The 26,156-nt window shown below is 44.1% G+C and overlaps 1 protein-coding gene across 7 annotated transcripts in view; it reads right to left on the minus strand.

Moving 5' to 3' along the window:
• usp6nl (USP6 N-terminal like) overlaps window positions 1-26,156 on the minus strand; it is a 42,809-nt gene that overhangs the window by 12,612 nt on the left and 4,041 nt on the right. For 4 of the 7 annotated variants that reach the window (XM_029494935.1, XM_029494936.1, XM_029494937.1 and 1 more), the window contains 2 exons: window positions 23,348-23,454; window positions 348-421 (listed from right to left, as the gene is read on the minus strand). In XM_029494935.1, coding sequence (XP_029350795.1) covers window positions 348-421; window positions 23,348-23,351 — 78 coding nt within the window. In that variant the 5' untranslated portion in view covers window positions 23,352-23,454. Of the gene's footprint in view, window positions 1-347; window positions 422-3,352; window positions 3,650-10,238; window positions 10,380-14,012; window positions 14,160-23,347; window positions 23,455-26,156 lie in introns of those variants that run through there. The other 3 variants (XM_029494933.1, XM_029494931.1, XM_029494932.1) reach the window with 3 other exon arrangements.

Here is a 26,156-nt window from a genome sequence, read left to right on the forward strand (position 1 = left end):
CACATCCTGATCCGAGGAGGCCGTCGTTGAAATGTGTTTGGGCTGAAGCTTCCTTCCAGTGACATCACACCAGCCACGTGCCCTTCAAACACATGAAGCTTCTTTTTTTTTGTGCGGTCAGTCATCTCAGACGTGACTCTTCACAGAAATCGCAGCTTTATGAATGGAAACCTTTTAAAAGCGACGAGCAGCAGATTGTGGTCGCGGCATGTTGTTGTGATTCTTGTGTTTCACGGGCAATAAGGTGCAGATTTATGGAGTGTCAGCACGACTGAGCGGCTGGAATGTGGCTGTGGACGACCACGAGATGAAAACTGCTGTTTGTCGCCATGGCGCTCAAACCGTACCTTGTCATATTTGGCCACGATCTCAGCTCGTTCCTGGTCGAGTTTCACCGCTGCATCCTGCTCGGTATCAGACGCTGCAGATAAAACACCAGAGAAAAGAGGACAAGGTGAACAAACAAACGAGTTAGAACACAAACTTTAACAAGCTGTGAGTCAGTGAATCTTTTGCACAAACACAAAAGTCTGTTTGATTAAAACTAATTATTTTTGACCGAGCTGATCTTAAAAGTTTTCACATCGTCCCTTTAATCCGTCTCAGTGTGGAGATCATTTTCTGTCGCCACTAAACACAACAGATAGATCTTAAAATCGTCTACAAACTGAGGTGATTCTTATTCGGACAGACCGGCTTTGTGTTGCTTCTCTGTGAGCGTCAGGGCCGAGAGCTGACGTGGAGGACACACAAACACACACACACAGACCCACTTCAGTCAGAGAAAGCTTGGTGAGCCACTTGACTGCGGCGCAGTCAGTGTGCCAGCTTGACCTCAGCCTCAGTGAATAATGTGCGTGTCTGTGTGTGTCTTTGTGTGTCTTTGTGTGTCTGTAGGCCAATGAGAGAGCGCCTTTAAACAGAGACGTCAACAGGCACAGGCAGGTTTTGTGTATCTCAACATTGCATGTGTGAAATCGCACAACTGACACACACAGACGCTTCGCTCTGTACCTGCAGTTGCCACACTCTGAATCGTCACAGCTCTTAGCACACACACAGACACACACACAAACACTCTATTAAGTGGGGTCATGTTGTGTTTATGTTGAATACAGGTGCGGCACGTAGTGATGACGAATCAGATGAAGTTTGAGGAAGCACAACACGGCAACATTTGCTGGAAGCTACCAAAGTGAATCTGGTTAAATCCAAAATAATTTAGAATATAGAATCCGCTTTAATTCGCAGCAGTTATTTAATATTCTTTAACAGGAAGTATTTGACTTGTGCCACTCTCCCACTTCCTGTTTGGGTCTCCAGGGTTTCAGACCGGACTGGAATTCCAAAATGCTCCGAAACAAACACGCTCCCTGTCGAGCTGGCTGGCATTTTTATGACAGGATGGTGTGTGTCTGTGCGTGTGTGTGTGTTGTTGTTGGTTGCCCCGAGCGCACACACAGCAGGAGAGGGCCCAACGAGGCAAACTGTCTGGAGCAAATAAACAAATACAGTAAAAGCCTCTTTCTGCCGGGAAGTCGCCCCGCGGGGGGGCTGCGAGGTTCCCATAGTGAGAGTCGGAGGAATGGGGGGGTTCAGTCCTTTCACTGCACTGAAGCTTCGTCCTCATACTGAGACCTTAAAGCCATATTAGTATTCCACTGTGGCCCGACTTAACCTAAATGCAATTAGAGCCTTTTTCATGCTCGGGGTCCGTTCTGACGTCCGTGAAGGAGATCAGGACTCACAAAGTGTTTGTGTTTGTGGCTGAACGAAATTAAAGGTTGACTGAATCCACACTGATCCACACTGAGACAAATGTTCATTCAAAATCTAAATAAATGGAAAGAGACCATGAACTGAGGAGGAGAAGATTTACTGAGCTTTTGGAAAAACAAAACTCCACAACTGAATTCTCACCTAAAGCCCCCTTTATGTCCAGAGATGTTGAGCACCGCGGATATTTGCATAATTACATCTAAAAACTTCATAAAACTAAAGAATAATAAAGAAGAAAGCTGAGTGCTGGAAATGATGAACGGCTGCTCCAGATCATTTCAAAGACTTGACTTTGAATCTCAACCCAGAGGAGTTCAACGCACACAACAGACGAGCCATTAAAACCTCTGATATTCATTGAATATAGAACATTTATGTTTATTCCAAAGCCAAAATGAAAATTTGTGCGTCTGGAGAAGAGTCTGCGAGTTACATCTAACGAACATGTGACGAAGAAGAGCAGTGGGCGGCGAGTGTGTGTTTGTTCCACGATAAAAAGACGACCAAGGCGACAATAATCACGGCCTGTCTCCTGACGGCGCCTTTGTTCTTCCTGTTCAGGACTCGTCCCTCTTTTCAAACCTTCACCCAGCTCTTTGTGCGTTTCTAACCCTCTTTAGGATGCTATCTGCACAGAGGGACGACGACAACAACAACAACAATAATAACAATAATGATGAAGTTGACAATGATGCTGCTTGGTGAAGAACTCATTTCCTGTCTTTTGTTCTCACTCAGTTCATCTGCTACAACTGAACCAGACCTCCATTCAGACAAACACAACAACATCACATCGTACACACATTCAAACCATCGCTGTCTGTAACGTGTTCAGTTTCCCTGATGAAACTAACTGTGTGTAACAGCAGAGTCAGTGCTGCTCATCACAACAAACCTGAAACGTGTAGCATCTACACAAGTCAGACACACACAGACACGCTTAGACAAGATGATGTCACCCACTTCACAACAAACAACTGATGAGGCCACTGCAGAGACGTCACCATTCGCTGTAACGTGTTATTACAACGCCTGCCTCTCCGAGCTGTGTTAGACCACACAAACACACAACTCCAGCAAAAACTTTTGAAGATTTTTAGCTTCCTCTGACTCTAGCTGTGGTTTGTGTTTCTGCTTAGGTTCAAGATTTTACATTATTTATGCTAAAACCATTAAAAACAGCAGCCAGGAGCTGCCTGAAGGTTGAAGGTCCTGGACCAGCTTCCATCGATGCTAGCATGCTAACATTAAATAAGCCCACACTGCATCATTAATAATCAGTAATATCAGGAAGAGCGTCAGGACGTGAGAATCTTCTGTCTGTTTTAACTTCATCTAAGACCATAAATGTCTCTTATGAAACAAAAAAATGGAGCCTTTATGTGGCTAATGATCTGGATTAATCCTGAATATTTGAATATAAACATGATAAATCAAGAAAATTAAATAGTTATCGCACCATTTTAGTCTGAAACTAACATCTGAATTTGATTTTGTAAACCTCTCAAGACAAAACTGAGTCAGTAAAAACATCAGAACAGCAACAGAAACATCCACTTCCTCAACCTTTTACCTCTTTTTAGGCCTTCCAGCGGATCCTCCAAGCGGGTGAGAGCTTTGGTCCGCATCGGTCACAGTTCAACCGGATCCCAACACAGCAAGAGACAACCTGAACGGGCCCGTCCCATCACTGTCGCCCAGCCGCCACCGCCGCACGCCAAGAGACGAGACGAGAGAGGAAACACGAGCGACGGGCAAAGAGAAGTGAGATCAGAGACGCTGCTGACAACAATGCTGCCGTTTGTTACTGCAGCCACAGACGGACAGACAGAGATGTGACCTCAGCAGTCCCACTCACAACATTCCCCCACCCCAACACAACAACACAACGAGCTGCATTCAACACAACAACAGAGAGGGAATGGCTGTTTCCACACAATTTTTTCCAAATGACACAGAAGTTAAAAAAAAAAGTGACAGATCACAGGAGTTGGTTCGAGTCGGTTTAAAGGAGAAAAATGTGTGAACAGGAATCACTTGTGTCACAAATGCACCAATTTCACAGTTTTGACAGAGTTCATGACAGATTGGAGGAAGCTGGGGAAAGAGAGAGGGAAGGCCGGGTATCTGATGACAGACCCATGATAAACCGTTCCCATTAAAAGGTCATTATGGGCTGGACGTGATGTGCCATGAGGAGTCTTGTGATGTGGCGAATCAGAGAGAGAGAGGGTGGGGCAGAAATGCCAAATGCATCAGAACAGGAAATATCTGCTCCTGTGAGGGGAGAGCGTCCGAAGTGCTCTTATCACTTCTGAAGCTCCGGTAGGGCGGGATATTTACCGCTTTCAGGCGTCGCCGCCATTTTTTTGGAAGCCCATTGAAGTCCAGGGCTTCAGCAAAGCGACGAAACACTCCTGCAGCTCCGTCGTCTCGTTCACTGGCTGCTTAACTAAGTTTTATAGCCAATTAAGTTCAACCGATGAGGTTGAGCTCACCATTCCAACCGCTACATTTCTGTCAAAGTATTAATGCAGTTACAAGAAGCTAAGAGGGAGAACCTGCTGTAGAGAAGTTAAAGTGACTGGAGTTAAAATGGCTTCTTTTCAGCAGCTCATTATTATTATTATTATTTTTAACTTCCACAGCCCACCGATTACGAACTCAGAGTCGTGTTTTTAATGACATTTTTATTTGCCTTCGACAACAAACAGAGACAGAAACTCCTTCAGAGGTTTCCACGAGGCGAAAGCATCAGTCAGTATCAAAGTGTGTGTTGGTGGGCGAACCGACACACACACACAAGCTGCAGCCATTTTGTTCAAAGTGGATAAATGAGGGAACAGATCAGAGTCCTCGGGAGAGAAATAATTTGTGTGTGCGAGATTCATGAAACTGTCCCTGATGTTAAAATCACCTGCTCGCTCTCCAAACTTATTTTAGAGTTTAATTTCTTCATTAATATTAGTTTCATTAGTATTATTATTTCTCACAGCTCATCAAAGAAAGTGAGAAAAGTCCCTGTGAGGACCAACTTCCTCACTGCTCTGGATTTAAAGTCACTTCCTTGTTTTGTTGCCTTCACTTCTGCTGCTGTGGCACAAAATAATAAAATATTTCACTGGAAAGCTGAAATATTAACCTGCTCGCTCTGCCCAGCGTCCCGTCAAAATAAAAGACTGAGGCTATGAGATGTGGTGTGGACAGAGAACAACTCGGGACATATTGAAAAAGTAAAGCGAACAGCATAAACCCGGTGTAGACAAAGACCCACACATCCACAGACAACACAAGTAAGCGTGACGCTTTGAAATATTCCACTAATCTGATGAGATGATGCCGTTATATCGAACAAGTCTGATCAAACACGGAGACTCTGAGCTCACAGCCAACATCATGGCTGTTACCAGTTTTCCTCTAACAAGATGGAACAAGTTCTGGGCAGCGAGTGCCAAAAAACAACTAAGTGCATTTAGCTGCATGGCAGGAGATCCACCCTGATGAAGGAGGAAGAGGAGGAGGAAGAGGAGAGGTCTTCGGGGCTAATTTCCCTCTTTTTGTGCTCAGATCAATCGGCATTTCTTTCCTCCCAGCAGCAGGATGGATGGTTTAATAAGACCAACTAAATGTGACACCAGCAGTGAGACGTAGAGAGGAAAAAAAAAAACAAAACAGCATTTTTTAGATTTAAACTCTCCGCTCTGTTCTGCCACGATGGCTGACAGCAGCAGTACGGAGTTTACCACAGCCGTGCCCTTTAGGGAGGACAGACAGGCAATTAGCTCGGCCGCCTCAGCCTGGATGTCATCAGGCGGTTCGACCTTCAACCCGACACCCGCTGGGCCCGATACGTCTGGCCTGCAGCGCCACTCCCTCTTTTTAAAAACAGCAAAAAAAAAAAAAAAACCCACACACCCACACGATGCCCACGGATGGTTCACACGTTGGTATGCAAAACACAGAGAAGTGTTGTTGTTGTGTGAAGCTCCTGGCGCAGCATGTGAATACGCTGCCACGGGAGAGCGAGCAGCTAAGAGAGAGATAAAAAGAGAACGAGAGAAGTACGAGGGCTGCTGAATAATGCAGAGATACCGAGCTGTCGAGGGCGCTGACCAGGAGGAGGCTGCAGTCTGGCAGCAGCACAGTCTGGCTTTAGACTTGATATAAATCCAAAACTACTCTGCTCCTCCTCCCCTCGCTTCGGAGAGCAGATCGACTCTGCTGCAGAGAAAAGCTCTGTCAGTACACGAACAGTTTCACCGGCATAATGCATGTAGAGAGAACTGCTAACATATTTCCAAACACAAAGATCAAAGTTCAAACGCCCAACCTTATAAAGTCAAGGCCACATCACAGCCATTCATCTTCTACCGCTTCTCCACTTCCAGGTCGCCGGGGATGCCGGTGCCAATCCCAGCTCACACCGGGCGGGGCCACACTGGACAGGTCGCCAGCCAATCACAGGGCCAACACACACTTCATTTCAACATTTCAACTTTCAACAGGAAGTTCAGGATTTAACACAGCAGAGTGTCTGAAGATTCAGATACGTGAATTAGCAACTGTTTGTCACGGTTTGACCCAAAATTAAAACACAGAGCTATATAATGTTCCTCTTTATCAGTTTGGTTACAGTTCTGTAGACACCTTCGGCCAAATATTAAAATTTCACTTCAGCAGATAAATGATTGCTCTATTTTTTGACTAAGTGATTCCATTTTGTGTCTCACATCTAACGTTCCACATCAACTCTCACAGTAAAATACTCACAAAATATTTTGTAGTGCAGTTTTCCACCCTAACATGAATTATCTTCCAGTCTTTTGGTGCCGTTTTCTTCTTTGTTGTACAAAAATGCACATCGACTGCTGTGAAAATTATTAATGAGTGCTCTGATAGTATTTGTCGACTCATAATGAGGTCCAGGGGGAATTCCAGTCTACAAACAGTTTTATATGAGGGCTGAGGTTGAGGCCCGGGGGCTCCTGTGGGCTACTGTAGCTGAGCTGCGAGTTGATACGCTCATAAAAATATGACTGATGTTTTCTGACAAGTCTCTGCTTCACGCTCACACGGCAGCAGGAGCTTGTTTCTCCGAGGTAAACCCTCACCTGCACCACAGCTGTTTTATTTATCATGTTATCTTTAGTCAGTGTTGGGAATTGAACCAGCAGCTAGTAAAAAAAAAAAAAAAAAAAAAAATCAATGCTGAATAAATCCACATATATTTAACCTTTTTAATGGGGTGTGAAGCGCCTTGCTCAAGGACGATGCCTCAACATGCAGAAACACAGTTCTCAGGATCAAACCGCCAACTGTGCAGTTAGTGCAAAACCCCGCTGAGCCAAATAACACCAGAACAGAGCTCGTCAACAGGAGCCACATAAATCTGACGATGAAAAGGATTACTAATGACGAACAGGAAATCCATCTGTCTTTACAACTTCATTTCTCACTGGCCATTTTTCTTTCCATTAACCACGTAAATGTTCCTTCATTCGCTGGACCACACTGAGCATGCTGATCAACGTGGTCCCTTGTTTACAGTGTGGAAGAGAAATAAACTGCTGAGTAATAGTTTTATTTGATACACCAAATTCAAGCGCTAATAATGAGAAAACAAACATCTCAAATTTCTGTTTGTGTGTCCCGCATCAGTCAGAGGCCATCTCTAAATCTGCCTGCATTGATCCGAGCCCAGGGAGGAGCTGAGGTGAGTTTCTCTGCCGGGCTGATGGACGGAGATAAAGGCCAAATGGAAAGTGCGAATCGCTGCCTGGCGGTCGATAAAGCAGCTGAAAATCTCAGCGCTGCTCTTTCTGGTAAAGTGTGTGTGTGCGCCTTCAGAGCAGATCACACACATCTGGCTGCAGCAGCTTTCCCACACTGTCATCAGGCCTGGATGCTCTCAGTGCCGTCGGGGGGCACTTTCTGTTTTAAATTAATAAAAGATAAGTGCATTATTTTTTAACTGCTCTTCAGATTAAGTTTCTCACTTTTGCTTGTTGATTCTGCAGCTGAGAATTTTCCACGCTCATGTTTTGCATCATTACACAGAAACACTGCACAGACGTCTTGTTTCAACACCTAATTTTCCAAATCCGGCTTTATAAAGCAACAGTCTCAGAGCGGCTGTGATTATTATCAGCTCTTTAAATTTCGCAAAAAATATGTTAAACAGTTAAATTAAAATCAGTCAATCAATAGAAATGCACAGACCAGCTCATTCAATTATGGTGTTTTAAAGTTTTAGCTGCTGTTGAGCTCGCTGAGCTGAAGGAGTAGTCTGACATTTAAGAGAAATGTTCAGTAAGAAAATCCACACTGCTGCTATAAAAGTTCAGCATTGGGTCCACCACACGATTAGCTTAGCTTAGCATAAAGACTGGAAACAGGTGGAAACAGCTAGCCTGGATTCAGAGCTCATAACTCCTCTAAGTGACAGTTTTAATATTATTTAGTATTTTACCACAGAAATAAATCCTAATACAGCAGTGGGATGGCACTTAAAGTCCCCGACCAATCAGATCTAAGATCAGACTCATCTGTTTGGCTGCTTTTCAGGAGCATTAATACAGAAAACTCTGCTGAGGTTGCTGCTTTTACTTAATTTACGGCCACTCTGATGATTCAGTCTCCACATTTTCCATTTAAAAACACAGCGTGTCAGATGAGTGACGGCTCCATTAGAACCATCGCTGATTCTTCTGCACGTCAGCTCAGGAGGTTAACGTTGTCTTCAGCTGGAAAAATAGTTCATGCTGAAACCAAAAGACTAATTCGACCTTGGCTGCTGGCCAGAAATAAAAACGGCTGCATGCTTGAATGCCAACGTCTGTTTCCATCCATCATTTTGCCAGCAATGTTTCAGGGCCGCAAGAAATTTATACCCAAAATATTGAGTCCCTCAATGGAGGCCGAGCTGCAGCGGTTGCTTCCACAGTTTAATTGGTCCTCCATGAGAGCATGAGTGGGGTTCGCTGATAAATTAAAGCCGTTATCAAAGCCAGCTGGCAAGAGACAAAAGGAATTTTCCACCTGAATGCAAGCCTTTAAGGTGCATCCCCCCTTTAGAACCGTCACATTGGAGCAACTTTAATGACACCAAGAAAAGCATTTTGTGGCATAAATACACAAAAGGATGTTCCAGCTCAGGTCTTCTGGTTTTGAAAGATGCAAAACATAACTTCTGGTGTTTTCTGGTGTCAAGGTCAAGGAGACACACTGACCAAGCAATATGACTCAAGAAGAAGGTGCTTCGGCATAAATGAATTAATTAGGCATTTTAATCATGATACATTTTAGGAGAAACCTTCAAGAAGTGCCAATTTACCTGCTGCTTGTTAAATTCATGCAAATATATATATAAAAAAAGGCTCACATAACTCAGAATTTTGAAAAATGTAAAAAGCAGACACAGAGAGGCTGATGCACACAGGCTGAACCAATCAGGAGACAGGACTAGAGGTGAGAGGTCATGTGTGTCCCATTACTGTGGCCGCCATGCTTCATTATTCATTGCACACCAGAAAAATGCAGCTGCAGGACACACGCTCACATCCACACCCGAGATATTACAGCGCTCGCTCTGGAGAGAACGTCCCGTCCACTCGGAGAGAAGCTGCAAGACGTTCAACACCATCTGCGACGACAGCCGGTCCGGAATAATTAACATCAGATGCAAATCTTTGAGTCCAACTCTGTCAGCGTGAAACAGAAGCCATGCCTTCTCCAAAAGAGTAAGATCGGTTGGAGGTTCTAGCTGGAGTGTTTGTTTGTTGGAGTGCAGACTTCTGCGGCTAACACCAACCAAAAACCTTGAAACAATCACCAGAAGTAAAAAGCCAACGACGACCCCAGGGTCACATGACTTCAACCTCACCACCGCAAAGTCTCACAGACTCACAACACAGAGGCTGACTTAAAAATAAAATAAACTTAAACTTTAAAACATGAAAATTACTTCCAAATCACAGACATTCAGCCATAACCCCACAGACCTTGTAGCTAAAATGCTGATGGACTGAATCTTTGTTAGCAAATTTTGATTTCGTTTTCCATTCGTAGGCGGATTATTACCAGATGTAATTGTTCCACTGGACATAGTTAACCAGGGAGTGGGGACTTTTTCGGGCGTGTGCTGCAGTCATAGAGAAATTCATCAGAACCCCAAAATATTTGAATCTAAATCGTTCCAATGACTCTTTGTGAAGCTGAACTGTGTGTAAACGCTTTCAATGCAGCATCTTGCAGGATCAGGCTCCTTAAATAAGCAGTTTTAATAAAATGGTGTGCTGATATTGGTCCAATCCTGCTCAAAGCTCATGAATAACTCCGCACATCGAGCTTCATTCCTTAAATCCCATTTGATTTCCTAGAGAGACAACGATGCATCACGGACAACACAAACTGGCTGTTAATGCATACAGACAATGAACGTGACACACGATGCACCGCACCTCCAAATCGGACGCCTGCCCTGCGTCTGGAAGGCGACACCAGCTCCTTGACGATCTGCAGGACCTGCATCCTCACGAGGAAGCGGCGGTGGGGGCAGCTGGACGTGCCACGGGGCAGGGGCAGCCCATTCTTGCCCTCTCGCCCTCCACAACCTCATGCCCTCCTCAGGACTCACATCACCATCATCAGACTCCCGGCTCCAGGAGATCCTGGTTTCAGCAGAGGTGTGGCGCTGGTTCCTGCTCTTCCTTAAATCTCCTCACCTTCCTTCACCTGCTTCATGTCCTTCCTCCAGATTTCAACACGCGCTTATAAAACTTCCAGAATATTTAAAACAGCTGAACACACACTCGTCTTTGACTCCCACCTCTGGTCCACATGAAACAGCCTTTAAATCTCAACTCAACGGTAGCCGCTGAAAGTCGCGGACGGCGTTCGCTTGCAGAGACGACTCTTTGTAAACTGATTGTGTTCATCTCGCCCGTGACATGTGTGTGTCTGTTTTGTGTGGCTCAGCTGGAGGGCTCTCAAACACTCTTGGCTTGGCGTTTGGCGGCGGAGAGGCAGAACAGAGCGGTCCTTTCTCCTCTTCCTTTTGTTGTTGGGTCCGTTTTCTTCCTCTGTGTTTCCAGCAGATAAAGACCAAACCACCTGGACGTTGTGGATCAGCGGATGCTCGGCCGTGAAGAAACCTCTCAACTGTCCAACTCTGTTATCTCCTCCTCCTAGCTCTCTCATCCATCTCTTCCTTTCCCATCATCCTCTCCTCCCTCGGTCCTTTGAATGCCGACTGCTTTGCTCGCTCGTCCTCTCTTCACATCCTTCAAATTCGAATTAATGAGCGCTTCCTCTCGCTCACCCACAGCGTCTCCTTCCCTCCCTTCCTCTCCTTGCTTTGCTTCCCTCTACTCCTCCCTTCTTCTCTCTCTCTCTCCCATTACAAGTCTGTTACAGATCTTTTTTTTATCATTATGTACATTCACTGCAAAGCCAAGAACACGAGCAGAATGTGAAAGGGGGAGGCAAGCAATGAGACAATATGTCTATACATGTGTCCCATCTGCACACCATCTTTGTCAGAGATTGTTTTGTGTTTTTCTTTTTTTTTTTTAATTTATCTTCATCAAGAAACATGCTGATTTCTACAGCTGATCTGAAGTTTCGATCTTTATCTGATCAGGAGTTCTGCTCATTATTTGGAGCATAAATGATGACAAAAAAATCAGCTCCAAATATCTGATTGGCTTTATTTTGTCGACACAATAAACTCAGAAACATACAGGACTGATTACTGAACAAGGTCAGTGTCACACATGACAAATCAGGGCTTGTTACAAAGAGCAGATATTCCAGTTCAAGGAGGGGAAAAAAAAAAAAACCCAGCTCATCTCGAGCTCAAACCATCATGGAGCAAAAGGGCTCTAAAGACAACTTGATTTTTGAGAAAGTGAAAAACCAACGCAGAGACATTTTGACTGATGCGACTGCTCGAACAATCATTGGCTCATTTGTCTTTGTGGTAAAGGCCATAAAACAAAATATAAAAATAATAAATACACTCTTTCCCAGCCCATCTTCCTCCCCCTCCTCTGTCATTTCAAACCTAAATTGGTTTTCCCAGCAGCCTCTGCGGTGAAAAATGCCCTCCTCCGTTGTCTGTGTATGAGCTGGTTAAAAGATGGAATGACCCAAATAATGACCTTGAGCAGTGAGACTCACAAGACTTCAAGGTACATGAACACGCCGTGTGGTTACCGCTCGCTGCCATGTTGATTGGGAAGACACGCAACGTACCCACAGGGCTTAGAAAGACCAGCAGCCGGGCTCATTTTTTATACTAATGGAGTCACTGTGAAACACACTAAACACACACCTTTCTCTCATTCTCTCTCATACGTAATCCATCAAACGCACACTTTGTGCTGCAGTTTGCACACGTGTCCTTGGGTGGAAGATGGAGAGCGTCAGTGCGAGTGTGTCGACCCTCCAGGCGTTAAGTCAGAGGGTCCAATTACTGCATTACTGCTGTGAGTTGGCGGCTGCTGTTGCTATGCGTGAGACCGCGACATTAGCTGAGAGCGTGGCCTTTTCCAAACACAATGGTGACCATCTTCGAACGACTCCCCGACAACTGCTGCTAACAAATGAGCCTTACAGCAGAAACACAAACGTACCGAAGGTGTCACAACAACAACACGTCTTGTTTCAGTCGGACTGCAGCTGCTGTGTTTTGTTTGCTCATTTTTAAAACTTTGCTGACTGAAGCAGAGAGTCATCTTTGGCTCTCTGTATGTGTTACTCCACTTATTTTTGATCTGTTTAGAGGCCTGAAGTATATGGCATTTCTCTCACACACACAAAGAAGTGAATCAGGTTTATTAAAAAAAAAAAACAAAAAAAAAAAACAACAACCCTAAAACCAAAAAATAGTTTTGTGTTTGCTGCTTTTGTTGCACTTGCAGCTCAGGTCATCTTTCTGACTTTAAAGGGTTTCAGCTGTTCTGCGTCTTCTGTGAAAGAACCACTAAAAGCCTTACGGTTGGGAAATAATGTGTTTTTGTCACCGACCAGATTTTATTAGACCGTTTATACTCAGCTCAAGGACAAGGTATATTAAAAAAAAAAAAAAAAAAAAAAGGGAGGACGGCGTGTTTTCTGGTTCAGTTAGAATCAAACATTATTGCCTGGTTATTCTGTCTATACATTATTTATCAACTAGGGACTTTGTGCCTCTCACAGACTCCTCCTTCAAAAAGAATCTGTCTTTACAAATTGGTTTTACAGAAATGTATTTATATGTATGTGTTTGTGGATGCGTCAGTTGTCTGTTTCACAGTGAAAAAGGTGCCTTATTGTCAGAATCTCCTAACTCTGCTCTTAGGGGTCAACAGTGGCTGCCATCGGGACTGGCACACACTCCTGTGTTGTCCTAATGGCAGCATGCTGTTGGAAGCTGGGTGCTGATTGCTCTGCTCATTGATTAATGCTGCCTGCCGCACCTCAGCACGTCGTGGCTTCAGTGTCCCGCTGCTGAATGCCAATGAGCCACCACACGAGAACAATATGAGCACTGACAACTTGCCATATTTCTCCGATTGCCTGTCAGCTCTTCATTTAGCTCGCACTCGCGTTTATCTCTGTGTAAATTTGCATGTGGGAATAAACCCGATATGAAGCCTATACTAATGCGTTTAGATTCGCTGGCAGCATTTTTCTTGAAATGACATTTGCGCCTGACATTCATGCTTCCCGGGCAATGAATCCGACCGTGTCGAGGCCAGCTTACACCTCCTGCACCTACAAATCCACGAGGATCTGGCTGGCATGAAAGTCCATGACTACACGTTTATAGAGGTGTGGTCCTTCGTACCTATTTGTAAAACACAAAGGTCAAATATAAATAGCTTGACCCGCGGTTCCCATCTGTACCCCAGATATTCTTTTATTGTTGTGGCCATGTGGAGACGGACAGGAAATGCAGAAACAGTCCATCCAGTACATCCACTCGCCTTGTTGTAAACAGATGTGCCCAATAACACATTTGCTTGCTGCAAATGAAAACGCCTGCACAACTTTGCTGCATTCCCCTGAATTTGGACACAGTGAGTGTGTGTTCTAGATTTCAAAAAGTAAAGTCTTGTTTTGAAGATTTACCTGATGTATAATGATCTTAGATAGAAGCTTTAAGGCTCTTCGGTCCACGGGGCCGAACTACACAGACTCCAAAACCAGTTGACATACTCACAGTTCAAAGCAAACGATTCCCTACTTACATCTCCACCAGACATTCAGGAATAACGATCCCATTGGAGACATGTCTGTGTCCAGCAGCGGGGCGCAGAAGGGTCATGTGATATCTTTAAAATGCTGGTTCGTACAAAGACAAAGGTTTATCCCATACACCATAACAGTCCGGCAGCCCTTCGAGACAATAAAGTGCAGAGTTTTGAGTCAGCATTTTGTAAAGTTGAGACTAGTTCAGTGGGAAGGAGTTGGGGGTGGGGGGTTTACCCAGAATACCCTCTCTGGCTGACTTTCTCACTCCCTTTCCTCTCTCCTCCCTCTGTCAGCCTGGCGTCGAGCCACGGCGAGCGAGGGAATGGGAACGGGACGGGAAAGAAAACACGCTGGAACAACATTACGGCTCTGCCTCGCGCTTCCTGTTTGCCCTCCCCGTGTCATTTCCTGTTTGAAGTGTGCAACTTTTGGACCAGTCAGACGTCAGTCAGTGTCCCAGTGTCCTTCACTTTCCAGCAGCACCTGCCCCACTCTGGTCATAGCACTGGACTGAAAATCACCAAATGATTCAGTATTTGCTCATTCTGAGACGCCAAAACTCAAACACACAAAAAGCATTTTTGTATTCTAGTCATGACACAGTTCAGACGACAAACTGTCCAAAACCCTCCCAAAGAAATAAATACATAGATTTGTATGGAGTTAGATTTGTACAGACTGATTCTCTTCACAGTTTCTTGACTACTGTGTGTTTTCCTGTGTCCAAACCACAGTGGTCAACTTTAATTTGTCGCATTTTCACATGCGGTTTTGGTTTTTGTTCCACAAAAATGCAAACCAGGATTTGTAACCAACTGTGATATGACTCAGGAGAGTTCAGTGAGGGATCCTTCAGGATGATGGAAGTTTTCGCGCTGTTTGTACTTTATCTGATTTATTCTGTCATTTGGTTTTTACGGGACTGACCCCGCCAGACAAACCCATAAATAGCTGGAGCGGACTTTAGTTTCCCATTATTAGGTCATTGACTGTCGACTGGATGATAAAGGCAAAAATGATGAAACATTTCAGACTCCTCTCACATCACATCACAAATCGGATCAGTTTGATTTGAATATCCTAGATTGATAGATACAGTGTATAACATACAAGAACAGAATTACCATAATAACAAGAAAGCACATAATAAGTGGATAGTTTTTCAAAGAATAAAGAGATTATGTAAAAAAAGAAAATATTTAGAAAAAGGCCCCAAAGTACAAATATTTGGGGGCTCCGATCGTAAGCTAAAATCTTTGCCCTTTCTCACTGTAAACTAATTATCTCTTGATTTTAGATCCATGCAGACTCTAGAATGAATTATTTATCATATATGGCTTAAGTTCTTTCCTTCTCTTCAACATTTGCATGGCAGAGAATAAATAAAAGAGCCAATGTTCCAGCATTCAAACAAAAACACTCCAAATATAACTTCAACTAAAGGCCACTTCATCAGCAGGCCAATAAATCAGCCGGTCTGATTGTGCCTCCACTGGCCCCCCTCAGTGCTAACCTCTCCCAGGCCTGACTGACCCAACCTCCCAGAGCTCAGCCATGATGTTTACCACAAAGGTGGGAGAGTCAATAACGTGTGTGCGTGTGTGTGTGGTGTGTGTGTGCAGTTGTTTACAGGAGCACTGTAAAGTAAACAGCTGGTAAAGCAGTGGAGGGGCGGGTTCCCTGCAGGAGGAGCAGCCGAAGATCTACGACCACGTAGCTCCGGCAGCATTGGAGTCGATGAATATTACCCACAATGCTCTGTGCTCGGTCACTATCTTGCTGACTCTCATGCACACATCCATTAATACATCCCAAGGTGTATCTCTCTTGACATCAGTCGATGGGGTGTGTGACATATATCACAGTTTGACAGGCAGTGATGCGTTTGTCACTGGTGTGCGTCTGCGTGTTTTTCAAATCTCTAAATAAGAACTCTTTTGACCTGAACCAAACAGATTACAGTCTTTGTAGGAAACACAACAGGTTTACAAATGAGCAAGACTCATCTGCAAACATTTTTTAGGACTCTGAATGTGGCCATTGACGCCTTTTCATTAAACTGAAAAAGCAGAAACAAGCCGATATCAGATCGAACTGAGAGTGAAATCACAAAGAAAAAACCCACTAAAGAGGAGGAGTCACATCCAAACAAAGCGAAGCTTCTTCATTTCAGATTCCATCTTAAGACCAGACATTAAATATTGATGGGACTCAAGTTTGGTGGCAGCGGCAGCCCTCCCGCTGCCACCATACAGCTGCTTCGCTCAGCTCACCATGGAAACAAACTCACTTCACAGACATTAAAAGCTTATTATAAGGCAACTTCATGATTTCTGTGTGTTCAAGGAGAAAGTATTGGATTTCCCTAGGTCAGTTATTCTGCTTCAAATATCCCCGTGGATATTATTTATCCTGAAAGTTCCTCTCTTCCTAGAATGTTTGCAAACCGGAGGCTTCAGTTGGCACAGAGCGGCTTCTAATCTTCACAAATCTTCGTTTTTTGCAGTTTCATCATCCTCTGGATAAACTATTTATCAAGTGGAACGATTTGAATTTGAAACAGAGGAACCGGGCGAATATTTGGCCAAAGCTGCAGGGAGCGACACCCTCTCTGTATCCAATAAACCTGATATTTCACGGCTGGGAAATGTCATTCACTCTGTGTGCAGCTCTCACCTCCCCTAAATCTCTGCCTGCTCCTATTTTGTCAAGAACATCAGACTAAAAAGCAGATACACACCTCCAAATCCCAAGGTTCACCTCAAGCTGCTTGGCAGAATGGAAAACTCACCCGGCAGCGGTGGAATAACCGTGGTGCCCCTTTTTCATCTGCGGCAGATAAAAATGTCCCTACACACTGCTCACATCTGCAGAGAACCATCCACCCAATCCAAAATCCATCAGTGCAACCCCACAATTGCAAAGTTTGCACAGAGACTGTCGTCTGTTTGAGAGAATTATTTTTACTTATTGAAATACAACTTACTGTTAAAACCTCACGTGGAGGATTCTTTTTATTTCTTGGATGTAATCTAGTTGTCATCGTCACAGAGTCTCTCCCCACTTTGGGCTAAGGCTAAATCCAGGAAGTCATTTCTAGCACTGTTAAGTACAAGTTTCATGGAGGCAGACGTGTCATCACAACACAACAAGGCAGAGTACGACACACACGAAAACAGTAAACAGTGTTTTAAAGCTGCATCTACGTGAACCTTCCAACTGAAGGAACCCACGAGCAAGCAAAGAAATATTCAAACCCAGAACCTTCTCACTGGTTCAGTGAGAAGTGTTTTTAAGTGATTAAGTGTTTTCTGAACAACTATCAGCTGATTCAATTATTACTTGATCAACAGAACATCTGAAAAATATTTCTTCCTAGTTCACACCTGCTGGTGCATGATTACGTCACCATTAAAGATTTTCATGTCGTTAACAAACGAGATTCCCAGAAGAACAAAAGGCAGATCGACAGTCTTCAATCTTAAACCTCATCAGAGTCCAAATGGCTCCAGGTTTTCCCACCATAGCAGAACCACCTGCTCCTCAACGGCGTGGACCGGACACATACTGTAAATAGGCAACATCCTGGTGGGGATGCTGTCCGGTTAGTGTGATCTGTGCGTCAGTAACATATCACTCTCTGGTGACTCCAGTATGTACACGATGATGCCCTGAGGACGCGGTCTGTGGATCCATTTCCTCCTGCTGCCCTGTTTAGTGGGAGATGTAATCGTATTCCAGCAAAGCTTCCTTCCTGTTATCCCCCAACCCCGCCCCTCCACCTCTAAAAACTCAATTCCCATCTCCACAAACACAACATCTGAGCATCCTTCGCTGTTGCAGGAAAGGAAAGAAATTTCAGAGCGTGCGGTCAAACTGTGTTCCAACACACAACTGGCATTAGATCACACATTTCGCACACGACGCACAAATTCACTCTTCAGTCCTCTGGGAAAATACACTGGCAGCAACTGGAAATACTGAAGGAAGTCAGAATGTGGATGGGCAAAAAAGAGAGAGGAGAACAGAAAACAGGACGAGAGTGAAAGACATCAAGGGAACAAAATCGTTGAGATAAACTAAAATAACTCACTTTGAAATGAAAAACTGGTTCTTTTGTCTGTTTGTAAAAAAACAGCGATAAGAGGGCATTTTAGTTACAGAAACGCTGGCTGAAGCTGCTTAAGGCCACAAAAACATCATCACATCCAGCAGAAATGAGCCAATTTCAAATTGTGCTGCTTTCTATCAAGTGTCATATTTAATCATGTGATGTTGTGCTGATCGTTCTGTTTTCAACAACTTTCTGTGGAAACGCACAAATTTTACTGCTTTCCTGGCAGCCATTGGTTTCAATTTATCTCCATAAGATAAGAAAAAATAAACAAGCAGACTCCACTCGTGGTCAGCAGGAGTCATGGTTTGTAGTAAATTAAAGTAAAACACTTGTAAAGTCTTTTAAAGGTCGACTGCCATCAGACAAAGCTGTGTCATCAAGTTTTAAAGGGGGAAAAAAAGAGCGATAATCAATTCTTCTTCGATTGGTTCAGCTGTGACAGTGAAACAAACTGAACTCTGGGTAAGAGAGAGAGGACAGTGGAACAACCACAACAAACAGCGTGGCTGGGAGTCAATACCACAGACTTGAAAACAGTGTTTAAAAGTATCTCCTACGTTAATGTCACCACAGCACCTGCTTCATTTCCTTTCAGCTGGAGTCTTCAGATCTGGACCTGCGTAAAATCTGGACTCGACTTAATCCCTAATCTGCATTCAAGATCAAATTCCCAGCACACTGAGGGAGACGAGTCTTTGAAGCAGAGGAAACGGCACAGGCTAATAAACCTGGCCAACCTGCTCATCAACAAAAAAATCCAACTGATCCTGTTTCCTCAGGTGTTTTCTGAACAAACAAATCCGGATCTATCTAATACTCGGCCTGCAGTCATCGTGAGAGCGCAGAAATTGTGGCGGTTTGAAGCCGCTGAGGACTTTTCTCACCGGTAGATGTGTCATTATCATCACTTTGGGGGTTTTAACGGGTTTAACAGAGGAAAAACAACACGCGAGAACAAATGCTGCCTTCAAGTGCCGTCAGAAATACGCCATGGTTGAATGAGCCAACACAAACAAAGCAAAAAAAACAAACAAAAAAAAAAAAAACAGGCATGAGCAAATCTGACATTTCCGTTACGTCCCAGAATTTGGAACCAACAACAACAACAACTGTGCAGCTTTAGGTCTTTTATACCGCGACAGAAAACCCAATGATAGTTTTATTACTGTAACAGTTCTGTTATTTTTCTGATACACTTAAAATGCAGAAAAAAACTAAGAAATATGGACTAAAGCCATTTTAAAAATGAATTTAAAGAGAACTGTTTTAAAAAAGAAAATGGTATACATATTAAACACAATATAATAAAGGCAAAACCAAAAGTATTCTGAAAAAAAAACAAAACAAAACAAAACATGATGGTCTCTTAATGGATGCAGGTCTCTCTTTCTACCGGACTTCTGAACCAACAGAGCAGGATTTTTCAAACATGCTGGGTGGCTCAGACAAGAAGTTTGAACTGGCATAGCTACAGGAGTTCTGTGTTATTAAAACTGCTGTAAACCTGACCACCCACTGTCCCTCCTCAGGGCTCGACCGCTGGGCAGTACCGGAGGCCGTGTACTATTTTCAGGCCCAAAACCCATCAAGAGCTATTTACAACAGCAACGTCTCTGACAGAGACTGACAGGGAGTCATTAGCACCGGGAGCCGTCATCTGCTCTGTGTGATTAGCATCGAAGCAGGAAAATGTGGCAGACTGATGACTGTCAGGTGTGAATGTGTTGAAGCTGGTGAAAGATTTTCCAGACCCAGCCAATAAAGGACACGTAGAGACCTTCGCTGGGTCTTCTAAGGCTACGCTAACTGTGCTGAAGTCCAGCAGAAGGAGGCCAGCTGAGGCTTTGGGGGGGGGGGGATAATTACCCCACACCACGCCCAGACGCCGGCTGCCCAGCAGGCCGCCCGATGACAGGCAGAGATGGCCGAGTGTGTGAGGCAGAGTAGGTGAAGGACAGGTGAGCAGATTGGAGTAAACAGCCCGTGTCTGCACACTCACGCCGCCCTCGAGTGCTCCTCCAAACCTCCCACCTCTGAGCTCAGACGCCATAAGGAGAGACGAGCGTCACATCTGAGGCTTAACAACAACATGCAGCCTGTAAAAAGGTAATTTCAGGGTAGATGTTGTTCTATTTTAGAAACTAACTGGTAATGTAGAAGAGTTAAGACACTCTGGGCTTCTGCGTTTATCAGCTACCAATAGCCTGTGTGATGACATAAACACAGCCACTTCCAAATAAACATCTAAAAATTGGAATATTTAATATCTAAATTGTTGTTTATTTGCTTCCCAGTATAATTAATAGCACATCATAGATTGCAGATGGACTTAAGTGCCTGAAAATATCATATAATCTGATTTATATACAGATAAAGTCACCTGAGGCCTCCACAGGAGGAGACAGATTATAAATAAGAACTTATTAACTACATTGGAGCTTCTTCCCTTTTTCCCATTTTGCTCTTTCCCTCCATTTATTTCCACAGATGACACACCAAACTGCTGCTGCTGACAGAAACTCAATGTTCCTGCCCGTCTCCGTCTTTGTGCAGCCATTATGCTCCTCCAACTAACAGTGCTGTTTATACAGCGCAAATAAAACGTTGCATGGCCTCCATGCATCATCCTCATTTGTCATCGCTGCCCCCGCCTTCCCCCGTTATCACTCCGCTCTGGATCCATTTCCCATAACAATGGTCTGTTGTGGAGTCATTTTGCTACAGGCCAACACAACTGCAGTGTATTATTATCACATATAATGATGAGGCTTCTCCTTTTCAAATGTTATTTCTCAGCTCACATGTGTGTGGGCATTTTTTTTAATGTAAATTAAAATGTCAATTTACTCAGCATGGATGGATGGATGGATGTTGTAAAAATCATCTGTGGTATTGATCACACTGCACTGTGCAGCATGTTTTGGTTTTTTTGCACATTGAATTACTCAGGCATCGAGCTATCATGAGGAATATTGGTATCATGAGGCATTTGACATCAAAAGGCCCAAACAGCTTTGGCTCCATTCAGGGCCCCAGACTGCGCTTTCAAAACCTGTTTGGATCACACAAGAGAAAAGAAAAGCTATTTTAATCTCTGAGCAGAAATTAGTCTGATTCTTTTCCCATTAAAATTCACACCATCCATCCTTGTTAGGAGCCTGTTGGAGGAAACTAACCCGGCCTGCCTGCGTCTTCGGTGTGTGTTGTTGGGAGGTAATTAAGGTAATTAGTTCAACATATCAACTTCGTCAGTCGTCTCCAGGTGAGAGCGAGTTTATCAAAGGTCGGATACTTAATGAAACACAAGGAAGCTTTTTACTCCACAGCGTCGGCTGCTCACTGAGAACATTCATGTCGGGTCGAGTTGACCGAACTGGGTTTGTTATTTTCAGACCAGCTTTCATCACTAAAAGACATTTCAGGAAAAATGTGCAATTTTGTTCCCTTTTAATCTTTTCACGCTGTTTTTCCGATTTATACTTCCAGTTAATCATGTTTGATTTTTTGGTATCAACAAGTTTTGCAAATAAACTGCACAAAGTTTTGATTTCATGGATTAAACACACAAACACACACTGTTTGAGGGCTACTGGTGAGATTTTCCCGCTCACCTCATCTATCACGTTTCTCCATTTTCATCACTCGCAATCAGTCAGATCAACTCTCTTATAAACACACACTCAGTTGCGTGTGTGTAGTTGGCAGATTGTACAAAGGCAGTAATCAGGTTAAACCTCTCAGTAGCCCCCACCCCCCCCCACCCCTCCTTTCTTCCTCTTCCTCACTCCCCTTCAGCAGCATCTGCTTAATCCAATCGCCTTCCAGTAAAACGCCCCGCATGACAGGCCCTGGGTTGCCCCGGTAACCCAGTCCCAGCCCAGCAGCGGCACACAGGTCTACCGCCTAACGGGTCAACGTGGACAGGAATGCAAACGTTGGCCAAGTGCTCAATCCTTATCTGTGGAGTGAGCTAAACGGCAAAGACAAGAAGGTCGGAGAGTGCGGAGGCCTGATACCAAACAACAAACGCCACGTCAATCATACATACATTATATATAAGTAAACAAACTGATATGAATGTATCTGTAACAAGAAGAGAATATCGTGATGTAGGTTTCATCAACATCACCCTGTTTCACTGAGGACACGCCCCATGTGGAGAAAATGATCAGCTCTTCTGGTGCAGTGTGTGTGTGTCACTGCACACACGTATGAAATTCAGCTGGATGACTCACACTGAGCCGACGTACATGACACTCTCACACACACACACACACACACACATATAGACATAATGTAGCTGGGGCTGATGCAAGTCCACCTCTCGCTACATTTACCCTCCCATCATGCTTTGCAGTGTGACTGATGGGTGATGAGGTGGTGCGGGGCGCAGCACTTTCTGCTGCCTGGGGGAGGAGCAGGTGGAGGAAAGGAAAAGCAGATCCAGTCTAAGTGTATTTGATCTTCATGTTCAGCCTCATTGACTGTTTATAATAAACTGACCCTGCAGAGCCTTGAACCTGCATCCAGGCTGAAGAAGGCAGATTGTAACCAAGTTTGAGGGAAAATAGTCCCACTTTTCTAATTCATGTTCAGAACAGAGCTGACTTGTCTAAGTTTTGTTTTTAATGAGGCATTAAGGCCGGAGCGGGGTCATGGGTGTTTTCTTGGCCTGTCTGTGATTTTTTTTAAGCACTCAGCTCAACCCTGAATTCCTCCTGTTGGCAAAATATCAATCACCACCGTTCCAATAACTGACAAAAGCCCTTCAGTTAGAGTTTAAAAGGCAACTTCAGGAGGCTTCATGATCCGAGTTCTTCCTCACAAAGTTTCTCACTTTATTCTATCACTATAATTAACTCAGACTTCTCCTCCTACTAAGACAAGAAAATTGAATCAAGGTCCAGGCTAATTCAAATCATGAGTTCATTAACCAAATTAGATCAATTTTCTTGTTTTAGGATATAAAAAGTCTGACTTTTCAAACTACCGCGGATCAGTAACCCTCTCAAACAAACACATATCTGGAGGCATTTAACCTCCAGAGGATGAAAAAAAACAAGCAGCTGAAAAGGTTCTGACTTGAGTCTAAGGAGCCGTGAAACAATTATCAGCTAAAAATTTCTTCCTGTGATTTCCATCATGAACACAAAGCAACTTCAGCAGAAGAAAAAGGAGCACAAATAATAACATTGATAAAAACCTGGGACTTACTCATGGTGGGAGTCCAGGGACGGACGGCAGGGCGAGGCCCAAGTAGGGCGGGGCTTCGGACAGGTGAGGTTATTCTCCACTGGGTCTTTCCTCGAGGCACTCATGACCTGTGGAGGAATAAAACAAAGGCATGAGATCCTTTCTGTAAACCTGAGATCCACCAGACAACAACAGTACCGTGTTTAAAGTCTATTCTCAATAATAAATAGATAACATCAGAAAATCTAGAGGAGTAATCGTAAATACATTTAGAAAAAATAACAATATTTACAAAAAGCAAATAATTTCAATAAGTACAGTAAGGGATCAGAAAGGGGCAGGGGGTGGTGGTCCAGCCAACCCGGGGTCAGTTCCTCTCTCTCGCTTCAGTGTTTTGGAGATGTGGTCGACTGATGAAGAGCCAAACTGCGGATTTTTATCTTTTCACACACTGTGAAAACATCTGCCTGCAACATGGTCTAACCCAGAAGATAATCCACTTACAGTTTAAATAACTGATCAAGCAGAAACAAAATCGGTAAATAAAATCTGGTTCCAGCTTCTCAAATTTGTTTTCAAGTTAAAGGAAAAAGAATCTACAAGAAAATGTCAGCAAAACTTTTCCACGTCTTCAGGAGAAACTGAAGTACACAAATACATTCATGCATCAGGGAAACAGACTAACACTGTCTCAGTTCAACTCACATTCGCACACAGACCCACACATGGGTGATTAAGGATGTGTTCCTGCTCATTAACATCTTCGCTGAGACAGAAATGGCAGGGCACAGCGTTAGTGCATGAGCATAGAGTTTATGTGTATCAGCCCGGTCATTGGACTAAATAACAGTAATCTGATGATAGTATGTGGTAATCATGGGTAATTTGATCTGATCTGGATCTGATCCTTCATTTGATGAAGGAAGCGGTGGGCGTTGATACAGGTGATGAAGAAATCCACCCCCCCACCCCTCCATGTTGCCATGAGCACATCCGCTGCAGATGCTGGGGGATCCAATATCCTCCAGAGCTGTGAGCGAAAAGCAGCTCAGGTCAGCAGAACGACACACAAACAGCACAGCAACAAACTGGGCTCAGAGAGCTGATGCTGATCATTGTCTCAATCATTATCATCCATTTCATATTTATTTAAGACCTCTTGTCAATTGATACTGATTGTAATTAAAGGTCCATATGGTCTAAAGGTAGATGTCGACGGTCTCTACAGTCAAGTGCAGAGATTGTTTTTGGTTTTTAATTTAATCAATTAATGGATATCATCACTGCAAAAAAATGTAAATGTTGGATACACAAGACAGTAAAATGTCAAAAGTCTTAGATACAAACTTCTGAAAATGGCGTGTGCTAATCATTCGAAAATGTGGATGCTTAATTGATGCTGCAGCAGAACCTCTTGAAAAAAAAAAATGTGAGAGAAATGTGTGAATATGTAAGTGTTAAAGTGAACTATTGGACACGAGAATCAGCACGACGTTGAAGAGGATTAAGACGCAGTATCTCTGGAAACACGAGAAAGTAGTCCAGTCCAAAACAGTCCAGGACTCGTCTCACAGACTTACAAGACATAACAGCTTTGATTACATGTCATAAAGTAAAAACACTTTCAGCAAAGCAGAGTCTTAACACAAAGAGACTAACCTCTCCTGTGAAATACAGTTTTAATATTGGACACATTACTGTGCCCACTCAAAACGGCATCGCTTTTAACACAAAATGTGTTTCTAATCAGCCTAAAGTGCTTCCAAGTCGACAGAATGTTGGTTGGTTTGTGGGAGGTTCTTCCCAGATCCTCCTTCTCAGCTTCCCCAACAATAATAAAATTGACTAATGCTGCACTAACAACTCCCTGAACTCCCTAAAACTCTTCCCGCAGCCACGACATGCAGGATAGCGGACAGGAAGTGAGATCTCAGTGGGTTTGAGGCGGGCCCGCCTTAGCGCCAAGGCTGTGACCTGGGATTAGATCCACCATATGTCCACCTCTGCCCCCAGCCTGGGACAGCAGCCAGTTATCATGACAGAAGCTGAGCAGGCTGCACTCCATTCAGTCAGATTGATAAACAGACCGGAGTGAATTATTATTGTTTGTTTGTTTCTGTTTTTAACCAACAGGTGAACCTAAAGGCAGATTTTCACATCTGTGGATAATAAAGGCGTTAAAAACCTCGATCTGTCCAGTCACCATGCTGTTCAACAAACAAGGCCTGTTGTGTTGCGGTGTAGTGTTGCGTTGTGGTGTAATAAACTCAGCTGGATGCCATGTGTGAGCATGTGTAGCTACTGTTACGCTGGTTAAAGACTAACCGCGCTGCCTCAGACTGGTTAGACCTCTCTGGAACAAATTAACTGGCTGCCGACATGAAAAGAGCCCAAAGTGACGATCACAACAGAGACTCAGCAGTTGGAGGCGCACCGATCCAGCATGATCTGGATCGGCCGTCATCATGAGCCCGTGAGCCTGCCGGTGAGTTTGTTAGGCACAAGGGTTAGTTGGGTTTGATGGAGGGTCGAGAGCCAGAGCTGTTCTCTCTATCACACACACAGGACGGAGGGCGACTCAGCATCTGGTGTGTCGTGTCGTGTTGTGTGTTGCTGCTCTGGAGCCGGGCATTAAAACAGAGAGCGCCGGACTGAGCCAGCGGGGATCAGCGGCCAATAAAGACGGGAAGCACCAGCAGCTCGGTGCCAAGGCCTGGCCAGCAGCGAGGGAGTGAGTGTGTGTGTTTCTGTGTGCGTCTTTGTGTGTATGGACTACATCTGGTATGTGGGTGGGCTGCCTGCCTGCCTGGTGAAGTCAGCTGCACTGTAG

This window comes from Echeneis naucrates, chromosome 23 (genome assembly GCF_900963305.1).
Source record: "Echeneis naucrates chromosome 23, fEcheNa1.1, whole genome shotgun sequence".
Taxonomy (NCBI): Eukaryota; Metazoa; Chordata; class Actinopteri; order Carangiformes; family Echeneidae; genus Echeneis; species Echeneis naucrates.